We start from the raw sequence: 12,363 nt of genomic DNA, 5'->3' as shown, positions 1-12,363 counted from the left end.
GAAGTCTGTGGGAAGGAAAAAGTGTGTCAGAAAACGCTGCACAACGAGAAGAGGTGACCGGACCCTGAGGAAGATTGTGGAGAAGGACAGATTCCAGACCTTGGGGGGGACCTGCGGAAGCAGTGGACTGAGTCTGGAGTAGAAACATCCAGATCCACCGTGTACAGGCGTGTGCAGGAAATGGGCTACAGGTGCCGCATTCCCCAGGTGAAGCCACTTTTGAACCAGAAACAGCGGCAGAAGCGCCTGACCTGGGCTACAGAGAAGCAGCACTGGACTGTTGCTCAGTGGTCCAAAGTACTTTTTTTGGATGAAAGCAAATTTTGCATGTCATTCGGAAATCAAGGTGCCAGAGTCTGGAGGAAGACTGGGGAGAGGGAAATGCCAAAATGCCTGAAGTCCAGTGTCAAGTACCCACAGTCAGTGATGGTCTGGGGTGCCATGTCAGCTGCTGGTGTTGGTCCACTGTGTTTTATCAAGGGCAGGGTCAATGCAGCTAGCTATCAGGAGATTTTGGAGCACTTCATGCTTCCATCTGCTGAAAAGCTTTATGGAGATGAAGATTTCATTTTTCAGCACAACCTGGCACCTGCTCACAGTGCCAAAACCACTGGTAAATGGTTTACTGACCATGGTATCACTGTGCTCTATTGGCCTGCCAACTCTCCTGACCTGAACCCCATAGAGAATCTGTGGGTTATTGGGAAGAGAAAGTTGAGAGACGCAAGACCCAACACTCTGGATGAGCTTAAGGCCGCTATCGAAGCCTCCTGGGCCTCCATAACACCTCAGCAGTGCCACAGGCTGATTGCCTCCATGCCACGCCGCATTGAAGCAGTCATTTCTGCAACAGGATTCCCGACCAAGTATTGAGGGGATAACTGAACATAATTATTTGAAGGTTGACTTTTTTGTTTTTGTTTTAAAAACACTTTTCTTTTATTGGTCGGATGAAATATGCTATTTTTTTTTAGATAGGAATTTGGGTTTTCATGAGCTGTATGCCAAAATCATCAATATTAAAACAATAAAAGGCTTGAACTACTTCAGTTGTGTGTAATGAATCTAAAATATATGAAAGTCTAATGTTTATCAGTACATTACAGAAAATAATGAACTTTATCACAATATGCTAATTTTTTTTAGAAGGACCTGTAATAGTAGTAAATGACTGACACTCACTAATAGTAATCTTGCATAAATTGTTTACCACATGATTTTGATGCATTTCGGCTCAAGCTTGAGCCTTCTGTAACTTGAGCCTAAACGCCATTACCTTTAGCGAGTGCTGGTCCTTTTACTTCTATTATGTGTTGTGTTTAGAGTCTGACCCTCTGTTCACATCATTTTATGGTGTATGTTTGGCGTTTTGTGTCAGGAAAATTCAGTGCATATGACAGATGTATTTATATGTCCCCAGACAGAGTCTTCTGTTGGCATCCATCTGGCCAGTATATTTGGTAACACCCAGAAGAAATAACCAGAATGGCTTAACCCAAATTGCTAAAGCTCTCCCTTGGTCTAGAGTTGTTTGAGTGGAAAACCAAGCAATACTGTACATATAACCCATTTGTCACCCCACCATCTGTCTTAGTAAAGTGAAAACTTACTATTGATATAAACAAATTGCAATAAGCATGAGCAAGAAGAGTGGTGCAGAATGAGAGTGCACCCTGCCCGCCAGAGATATTCTGACTTTATGACTATTTGTTCTATTTAGATTAGGAAGTCTTTATGAATTATTTAGTACTTGTAAAGCTAGTGTATGGGTTATAAATAATTTCAAGTTACAAATAGGTTAACAATACAGAGCGGTGGCACTAAGTGAAAAGGGCACTCCAGCAAGCCATAAAGTGTTGTCCAAACTAGATGGCATTTAAAGGTGTTGTCTCACCTCAGACATTAGGGGCATATTGCTAGGATATGCCCCCAAGTCCCAGAGTTGAGACCCGCACCTATCTTTAGAACAGAGCCTACAAAATGAAGGAGGGTGCACCGTGCATGCATGGCTGCCTTCCATTCATTCCTATGGGAGTGCTGAAAATAGCTTGGCACTGGCTCAACTATTTCTATCAACCCCATAGAAGTGAATGGAGTGGTGTATGTGCTTCTGTGGTGCATGTCCCATTCATTTCAATGGGACTGCCGAAAATAGCAGAGTGCGCCACTCGGCTGTTTTTGGCACTCCCATAGGAATGAATGAATGAAGGGTGGTCATGCATGCACTGTGCACCTTCCTTCACTGCGGGCTCTGTTTTAAAGATAGGTGTGGGTACCACCCCCAGTGTCTGAGGTGAGATAATCCTTTTAAGAACAGTGCTAAGCATATAGGTCTTATTGTGATGTAATTCAAAGTGATATCCCCAATTGTTTCATGCCATGGAACAAATGGTTTGATAGGTTCATCCCCATCCCCTGTAATGAGGGAGTCTGTCACTATTTCATGTTGCCTGTGGTTTGGATTGCACAAACTGACAGGTTCTCTTTAAAAATAAGAGGGCTTTTCCGATTTTTACTTATTTTTTTTTTTTTTTTTTTTAAAGATTCTTCCCTACAGTGTCTGCATGTGAACACTGCAGTAGTGATCAGGTTCATACATTGCCTCCCTCTTTCACTGAGTGCAGTGTATAGGTATCCAGTTTACAGGCTGGACCCAGACCCTTAGTTGCCAACCACAGGCTTGTTCTGCATTGGCTATGTGCAGGATCTTGTAGAATATTAGTTATATTAAGCATAGTGAGGAAAGTTGTTGAATTAGAACATCTGCTAACAATCCACATGACACAGGAGACCATGGGACAGTAGTAGAATTAAGGCCTTCTGTGGGAACAGCTGACAGACTGTATATTCTAGTTACATGTGTGATGGGGATGGTATGGCGAAGGTTTCGGGGGCTGAGTTGGTACTCGCCACTTGTTGCCAGGGGTAAATTTGTGGTCAGGATACACTCCATCTCATCATAGTAGCTGCTGATATTTCAAGCAGTCCCATTTTTTCCTAAATCCTTCCCAGGCCTGGTGATACAGGTGCACATAGCTGTTGGACAGAATGTTAACTGGACATCTGCTTTCCTCCCAGGTGTCCAGCAGTGCTGTGGTCTCCTGCCCAGCCACAGGAACCCAGTTACCGATTAGCCACTGCATACACACTAAGATTACATCCATCAGCACGGTGCAATAACTTATGACCTGGTTTCTTTACTCTATTTTATCTACATATATTATATATATATATTATTTTTTTTTACACTTTGATCCTGTGGGATCTTGGCTTCTCTATACAATGAAACCCCTTTTGAGGCAACTGCCAGAATTTCAGTGAAAAAATGGTACAGGGGTGGTCCTCTTTTTGAATACAAGGGAATTTAACATCTGTCATCGAGAAATCTGGTCTACAAGAGGTCAGTCTTTTCAAAGGGGGACTTTTGGAGACCTTCCGCTGTACTGTAAACAATCACTCTGCCGTTTTAGGACACGTTATGTACAGTACAATGTGGAAAGCCTTCTATATGAAAACTTACCTTTACTCACTGAAGCAGAGTTCTAAATTGTGTTGAGTAAACTCAGTTATGTTCTGTGTATCGTCCTGACCCTACCTGTGACGTGTGTTCCCTCCCAATTTTGTTTCATGCTGGCTACTTGCATTTTTTTTCTGCCGTCTCATATCTGTCTTTGTGGAGTTCATTTATTTATTTTTTCTCTTTTGTATCTGCAGGATAAGCATCATGATGCAGCACATGAAATTATTGAAACCATCCGGTAAGTTAATTTCACTTTCCTATTTGCTGTTTTGTCGTGTCTCTTTATGCATGTGTTATGATTTTATACAGTCTGTTACCATTTTCCTGGAACAGATGAGAACTTATTGGACACAGGATGTTTTAAAGAACAGGTGGCATGGGGGGGTCAATTAAAGCCATTTTCAGGCCAAAACTCTACTGCTTTCCAGGTAACTTAGAGTTGCTAATGGAATTTAATACATGCCACAGGCGGTACTTCTCCAGCCCACTAATGCTAGTATCCATAGACCAGAAGGTAGACTTCAAAAGTGGCCTGGTCAAAATTCATGTTTTGTAATAAATAACTCATGTTCATATAATCAGGGAACTTGGGCACTTCTTTGATCACAAGTGCCAGGATTTTCGGCCTTTGGAAACCTACTGAATTACATGTCGGTCAATAAGATTAATATTTCATATTTGTGCTTAGTATGCCTGTCTTCAAATAATATCGTGTAAATCTTGGGATACCTACAAGAAGTTTTGGCTCAAATAAGAATTGTACAGCTGTATATCGATCTAATTTGTGCTTTTAATTAGATTGTACAGCTGTATCCAACCTTTCCCATATTGCAGGCTGACAGCCTGGGAGAGGCATGTATAGGATATAGCTAGGTTCTACTTTGCCCAGATTGTAGGCTGTAAGCTCAGTAGAGGCATGTTAGAGTAGGCCCCATCTGATTAGAAGCCACCTTGTCTGGTAAATGGGCTCGACATATGTTTGATCAATTATATGCGCAAGGAGCTTCTACCTGCTTTTGCAGTAAGTATGGCCACCAAGCCACTATTTTTATTCAATATTTACGTACATCTTTGTGCAATTGACTAGCAGTATGCTGTTACCTATAGTTCTACTAATCCCAATAAATTGGCTCCTTTTTTTTTTTTTTTTTTTACCGCTATCCTCAATAAGGTTGGGTTGACATCATGATTTCCATCCACCATGACTGCCACAAGGAGATTGACCCCTGACCTATGTAGGGACAGGAACACAGAGAGAAAGTGTTTAAATTGCCCCTCCCACCCACTCCCCTCAGTATTTCCTGTCCCTACATGGGGCAGCATACAGAGAGGCCTCCCCTACTGGGAGGTGAAGATTCAGGTCTATTTTATTGTATTATTATTATAATTCTTTTTCCGTGCAGGTATCAATAGCCTGGGCTACCCTTACCTCTCCTCCCTACATGGGAAAATATGAATGGGGTTTTTCTCTTCCCCTTTGTCCTCCCATGGCAGGGGTCAAAGCTGGACATAGGGCTTCACTCCTTCTGCCTGCCATATCTCCTACCTTCAGACGAGGACACGGCAGCTGGACTATGCGAGCGTGCTGTAGTCTGACACACTGGAGTGTACGGGCGTCTGGTCACGCTCCCCATAAACCAGACAGGTTAATGGGTGGAGTCTTGGGGCGCATTCCAAGAAGCTGAAGTGCCTGGTTAAGTGGCTGTATGCTTTAAAAACCGCCGACCACAGAGTTCCCCTTGGGGGAGATATGTTGAGAATGAAAGACAGGCAGGTTTCCATATCATCACCATGACTGCACCACAAGGAGATTGACCTCTGTAGGGGCAGAAACGGAGAAGAGATTAAATTGCTCCCTCCCCACCACCCTTTCCCAGTGTTTCCTTTCCCTACTGAGGCCAGGGCAGAGAGTCTCCCTGCACGTCAGGGAGATGAAATGGAAATATTTTTGCTTAATTTTTAGTTTTCAAATTTTTATTTGCAAGTACTGGAGATGTGTGGTCTCCTTGTTAACGCTCCCCAGCAAGCTCCCCTGTCCGCCAGCGGCCTTGTGCTAATTCTGGGCTGTTGTAGTTGGCAGGGCTTGCTCTGGTTGATCCGGAGCCTGCTCCTGGTGGGTTAAGCTGGATGTGCAGCCGGCGTGTAGTTACTCTGACATCCTGCATCACTGCCGGTTCGGAGCCCGGAGGTTGTGGTGCAACCCGTAAGTCCAGAACAGGAGATGGCGGGCAACGTTTAGCTGATCTGAGGATTTAGTAAGTGATTGTCAGGACCTGAGCTGCAGACTCCAAGGGAGCTTTATGCCCCTGCGCTACCTTCTGTGAGTTCCCCCATGGGGAAGTTCCAATCTATATATTTGTGTGTGTATATAATACATTTATACATTTGTGCACCAAAGCATGGGGGAGCACCTATATATATTTGGTATTACGGTTGTGTGAGGTGTTACAGCATCAGGGGTGTTTTTTCACCATGATTCCACCTTGATTCAAGTGAGGGATTCCTCCCGATTGGTTTCCTCAGGTATCAAAAGAGGTCCAGAAGACAACTAAAAAGCCTCTGAAATGTATTTCTTGTTTCAAGAAATTGCCTGAATTCTTTCCAAGGATTGCATCTCAAAAGTAGTACATGAAGAACATTAATCACTTATTGACTCATTCAGAGCCATGATTCAGGAGGAGATAAGGTCCTCCTTGTCGGCTATGACAGAGGCGACCCAGGGACTTCTACCCTCTAAACAACCAAAATTGATAACGTCTGCTTCCTCGGACTCCGAGTGCTTGGGGTATGATGTGTCTTTCTCCAAACAATGGGATGAAGACTAACCCTTATCTTAGCTGTCGGAGGGAAATTAAAAAATTCTACTTTTCCTCTGATGAAATGAACAACCTCTTAAAAGCGGTCCGTGCTACCATGGGGGTTGAGAATGTCCAGAAAACACATTCCATTCAGGACGAAATGTTTGGAAGTCTTGGGGTTAAATGTGCCAGAGTTTTTCCAATTAATGAAAATATTAGAGATTATGGAGGAATGGTCTGATCCTGAGAAGACTCAGCATTTCCAGAGAGTTTTAGAACAGTCTATTTGATCCTTTAGAGTCTAAGGTGTTTGAAATTCCTAAAATTGACGTTCAGGTGGCTAAAGTGAACAAAAAGACCACCTTGCCATTTGAGGACACGTCTCAACTTAGAGACCCGATGGATAGAAAAGCAGACCGTATTTAGCAAAAAAATCCTGGGAGGCATCCATGTTCGGTCTTGAGGCTAATATTGCTGCAACCTCGGTAGCTAGATCCATGTATCTGTGGTTGAACGAATTAGGAACTCACCTGAGAAACAAGACTCCACATGAGGAGATAATAAACTCTATCCCTCTGTTAAAATCCACAACAGCTTTTTTAGCGGATTTGGTTATGTTTTCTGTTAGAGACACAAGTTAATCTAATGTGGCTCGCAGAGCCCTTTAAATGAAATCCTGGTCTGGGGATAAGACCTCTAAAATGAAGTTAAATTTTATTCCTAGTACATTTCTGGCCCAGTGCTTAAGATTCTTGAGAAAGCGGCCGATAGAAAAAAGGGGTTTCCTGAGGATAGATCAAACAAATGAAGATATCCCTTTCGTCCCTATTCCAGTCAGGACAGGTCCTACAGGGGAAAAGGGAAATCCGGTTGCTGAAGTTACCAGAAAAGGTGTTATAAGGGAGGGGATTCCTCCTTAATCCCCAAAGTAAATCTGGCAACAAACAATGACGCCTGGATAGGTGGGAGACTACAGAAAGTTCTGTTTCCCTGGAAAAACATAACATCCAACTCTTGGGACCTAGAAATAATAAGGTCAGGCTACAAGATAGCATTTTCTTCAGTCCCCCCAAAAAGATTTTTGACTACGAATCTAGGTTCAGAAATATATTTGGTAGGGAGTTCAGGATTTGCTAAATCTGGGAGTGGTAGTCCCTGTCCAACCATCTCAACAGGGACAGGGTTTCTATTCAACCCTATTTTTAGTAAAGAAAAAAAGGCACCTTTCGGACAATAATAAATCTTAAAGGTCCGAACAAATACATTTCGTACAGGAAGTTCAAAATGGAGACTCTGAAATCCATAATCCCTCTGATAAAGCAGGAAGCTGTCATATGCACGGGTGACCTAAAAGACGCCTATTATCACGTCCCAATTCATCAGAGATCTCAGAAATTCCTAAGATTTGCGATCAGGATTCAAAAAGGTCAGATTCTTCTTTTTTAGTTTACAGCCCTCCCGTTCGGAATCTCTTCTGCCCCAAGGGTATTCACTAACCTAGTGGTAGAGATGGTAGTGCATCTGAGAAAGGAGGACCTAGTTTTAGTACCTTACTTTAGACTACTTTCTGATCATTGGCGACTTTTTAGACCGCCTAACTACTGACTTAGATGTACGGTACTCTTATCCCGTCTGACACTTGGGTTGGGTTATAAATCCAGGCAAATCCTGTTTTTAACCCTCAACGAGAGCAACATTTCTTAGTTGTTCTGGACTCTCAAACAGACTACCTTCCTTCCCGAAGACAAAATCTATTTTCTCAGGGAGAAAATCAAGTTATCAGAAAAGGAGGAGGTGCTCTATAAGAGAAGCAATGAGCACATTAGGCCTATTGACCTCATGTATCCCTTCGGTAGCCTGGTCTCAGTCCCGCTTTTGCACCATACAGTTCTGGATCCTAAAAGAATGGGACAGGCAACAACTATCTCTAGATCGGAAGATATTAATCCCGGGTTTAGTAAAATCATCTCTCTCCTTGTGGACAGTTCCAAAAAAATCTATCCAAAGGGTTAGTTTGGAACAGATCTCAGTCTATTCTGATTCAGACAGATGCAAGCAGGTCAGGTTGGGGAGCAAGGATTGGAGACAGATATTAACAAGGCACTTGGATCAAGACTATAAGCAACCAATCTTCAAATTTCCAAGAATTAAGAGCCGTCTGGGAGACACTAAAGATTGCCTCGGGAATTCTTCAGAATCATCATATAAAAATACTGTCTGACAACATGGCTACAGTTGCGCACCTCATACATCAGGGTGGAACGAGGTCGATAAAGCTACTAGATCTTCCAAAAAAGATATTCACTTGGGCAGAGAAGGAATAAGTTCAATCTCTGATATTCATCTAAACCGGGAGGCAGATTACGGTACCTCAGCAGACAAAAGATAGATCAAACAGAATGGGCACTGAACCCGGAAGTGTTCAAGGGGCTCTCAGATAATAGACCTGTTTTCCTCAAGAAAAAAATGCTAAAGCAAAAGCAGCAGATAAAAAGGGGTTCCTGGAAGAGAGGGATACCAGGAAACGTTTATTTGGTCAACAAAATACCCAGTTCAGACCCTATAGGGGTAAAGGAAAATTGTGCCGCTGGAGCTATCCAAAAGGGGGCAGAGGTACAGAATTTTTACTTAATCCCCAAAGCAGGCTGAGCAATGATGTATCCTCCTCAATTCCACTTATAGAAAAAGGAGCAGGTTCCCATTCACGAAAATTCACAAAAGTACCTTAGGTTCACTATAAAAAAACCTCAGCTGGAACCTTGTGTAATTTCTAGTTTACTTCTCTCCCTTTTGGCATTTCATCGGCCCCAAGTGTTTTTACAAAAATGATAGTAGAGATGGTGGCTTCTTTCAGGGAAATGAACCTAATTAAAATCCCATATCTAGACTATTTTCTGCTAGTCAGAAAAACAGATTGCCACAAAGGACACGGAAACTTTCCTAGTAGGCCTTCAGGAATTAGGCTGGGTAATAAACTGGGGGAAATCTTATCTCCAACCTTCCACAAAAAGACTATGGACAAAATATTCTCACTGCAGTACAAGATAGGACAGTTTGAGCAAAAAATTTTTTTTTTAATCAGAAGCGCTATGAGCATACTAGGCCTCCTAACATCTTGCATAGGGTCAATATCTTAGTGCCAAGGCCACACCAGAGCTGGATTCTGAAGAGCTGTGACAAACAACCCTTGGAAAGGAAAATCGTTATTCCCAGATCTGTGAAACTGAATCAATTGCTGGAAGAATCTTCAAAAGAGTATCTTGGCAAAAACAACCAGCTATCCAGATTATGACAGATGCAAGCAAAACCGGATGGGGCGCGAAAGTGGGCTCTTTTTTTAAGGGGGTTTTCTCAAAAATTATAAGCGACCATTCTTCAAACTAGAGAGCTGGCAGCAGTTTGGTATACTCTGAAAAAAGCTGCCTACTTTCTGAAGGATCAACATGTCAAGGTCTTCTCACACAACTTGACAACAGAAGCCTACCTAAAACATCAGGGAGTCCTCAACCTAGAAAGCCTTGGCAAGAAAAATAATCTCCTGGGCAGAAGGGAATACTCACAGCCTTACATCTCAGAGGTTCCCAAAATCTGGAAGCAGATTTTCTAAGCAGGAAAAAATTAGACCCAGGAGAATGGTCCCTAAATCCCCTTCTATTTCAGAAGATAGTAGCAAGATGGGGTTCTCCCTTAGTAGACCTTTTTTGCTTCAATAGAAAACACTCAGGTTTTTGCTTCTTAAATCCAAAAGAAAATCCTCTAGCAATAGACGCTTTCTCAATAAGATGGTACTGGTACCTGGCATATGTTTTTCCTCCGTTTCTGTTAATACCGCGCACAGTCCAGAAGATTTCTTAGGAGCCAGTTACAATAATCCTGATAACTCTTTAAGCCTACTTATTGCGTTCAGTTTTTTTTTTTTTCAGCGTGGGTGCAATGTGTTTTGATGCGTTTTTCATGCGCGTTATAAAAAAACTGAAGGTTTACAAACATCTCTTGGCAACCATCAGTGAAAAACGCGTTGCATCCACACCTCCGGATGCAATGTGTTTTTCACTGAAGCCCCCCATTCACATCTTTGGGGCCAGGGCTGCGTGAAAAACGCGGAATATAGAACACGCTGTGTTTTTCAAGCAGCGCAGAACTGATGCGTGAAAAATGTCATGTACACAGACCCATTGAAATGAATGGGTCACTATTCAGTGCCGGTGTGATGCGTTCACGTCACGCATTGCACCCGAGTGGGAAATCTCGCTCGGGTGAAAGTGGCCTTATTGTCCCAAGAGTTGGTTCCCAGCATTAAAACAAATGTAGATTCAGGATCCCTGGATACTTCCCTACCAGGAAACCATGCTTCTCCAAGTACCAGTCCCCCAAATCCGAAGATTTTTCAAATTAACAGCATGGATCCTAAGGGCGACATCTTAAGGCATCAGGGCCTATTGGAGAAATTCATCAACACGCTTATGTAGCGGGAAGAAAGTCACGTCTAAAATATATTTTAAAATCTGGAAAAAATAGGTCTCCTCCAATAATCCAGAAGATCTTGGTTTTTCTTTATAACGGCTTAGACCTAGTACGCTTGGGGTTCAGATTTCTGCTCTAAGTTCATTCTACGATTCCCTGTTAGCGGACCACCGCTGGATTGAGATTCTAGAGCAGCCTCTAGACTTAGACCAGCTCTTATTTCTTGTACTCCCCAGTGGTATTTGAATACGGTGCTTAATGGGTTAGCAGCTTCTACCTTCGAGCCTCTAGATGTTTGTTCCATAAAACACATGTCTTTAAAGACGACCTTCCTCATTGCCAGAACATCAGCTACATGTCTAGGAAAGATTCAGGCTCTATCCTCAAGAGAACCATATCTCTCCATTTCCAAAGACAGGGTTACCTTGAGACTAGACCCTAGTTTCCTGCCTAAAGTACTTAATAATTTCCACAGAAAACAAGAAATATTACCATCTTTCTGTTCTCATCCCAAAAATCTTAGAGGAAAAATTTAATTCCCTAGATATTCGTAGATCAATCCTTCAGTACTTAGAAGCTCCAAAACCTTTTAGAAGGGATGATACTCTTCTTATACAGTACGCCGGTAAAAAGCTATCAAAGGCCTTGTTGGCTACATGGCTTAGGTCCACTATCGCAGACTGTTACAAGCTCCAGGGCCTCCCATGTTCAGTAAAGATTAAAGCCCATTCTACAGGGGCTGTAGCCTCTTCATGGGCTGAGAAGGCAGGCGCCTCTTTTTGGATCAGTTCTGTAAAGTGGCTACCTGGTCTAATGTATGCACTTTTGTTAAACATTATAGGTTGGACCTTTCTGCTTGGGTCGATTTGGCTTTTGGTAGAAATTAAAGTTCTTCAATAGTAGCCCCCCATAATACTAATAGAAAAGGAATACTTGTAAATTTTATATATATCTTTGCTTTTTTTCACTTCCTGTGAAGTGCTATTGGTACAGGGAAGTGGAGTTATCAGTGACTGACAGATCTCTGTATGTACACTTGTACACACAATGCTATCAAACGCTGATTACTCCTCCTCCCTGTACTGATGCTGTTTACAGGGCTGCAGATAAATGTGTAAATTAGACGTTTTACAGACTCTTTTCCCACAAAATTATACATCCATCTGCTCAGCTTCTCCTACTCTATAACATGTTGCTTTAAGATTGTACTGCATTTTGTGCTGACAGGTCCTTCAATGTCAAACATTGTCGAAATGTAAAAAATAAAAATCACAATGTAGGGGCTGGGGAGGGCAGTAGAAGCATACATTTTGTGGAGCTTTTATCAGTAATAGGGCTCATGCACACGATGTGTGTATTTTGCAGTCCGCAAAAACGAATCTGCAAAAAATACGGATGACATCTCTGTGCATTCCATATTTTGTGGAACGGAACAGCTGGCCCCTAATAGAACAGTACTATCCTTGTCCATAATGCGGACAATAATAGGACATGTTCTATTTTTTTGCGGAACGGAAATGCGGACATACGTAAACAGAATGTACACTGAGTAACTTCCTTTATTTTTTCCTAATGGTTCTG

At 42.4% G+C, this 12,363-nt stretch overlaps 1 protein-coding gene across 5 annotated transcripts in view; it reads left to right on the top strand.

The window, feature by feature from the left end:
- Positions 1 to 12,363, top strand: part of DOT1L (DOT1 like histone lysine methyltransferase) — a 167,338-nt gene that overhangs the window by 47,274 nt on the left and 107,701 nt on the right. For all 5 annotated transcript variants that reach the window (XM_044268984.1, XM_044268978.1, XM_044268995.1 and 2 more), the window contains exon 2: positions 3,715 to 3,758. In XM_044268984.1, the coding sequence (XP_044124919.1) occupies positions 3,715 to 3,758 (44 nt within the window). The remainder of the gene's footprint in view (positions 1 to 3,714; positions 3,759 to 12,363) is intronic.

Source organism: Bufo gargarizans, chromosome 1 (genome assembly GCF_014858855.1).
Source record: "Bufo gargarizans isolate SCDJY-AF-19 chromosome 1, ASM1485885v1, whole genome shotgun sequence".
Taxonomy (NCBI): domain Eukaryota; kingdom Metazoa; phylum Chordata; class Amphibia; order Anura; family Bufonidae; genus Bufo; species Bufo gargarizans.
This window is presented reverse-complemented; position numbering and strand designations above follow the sequence as displayed.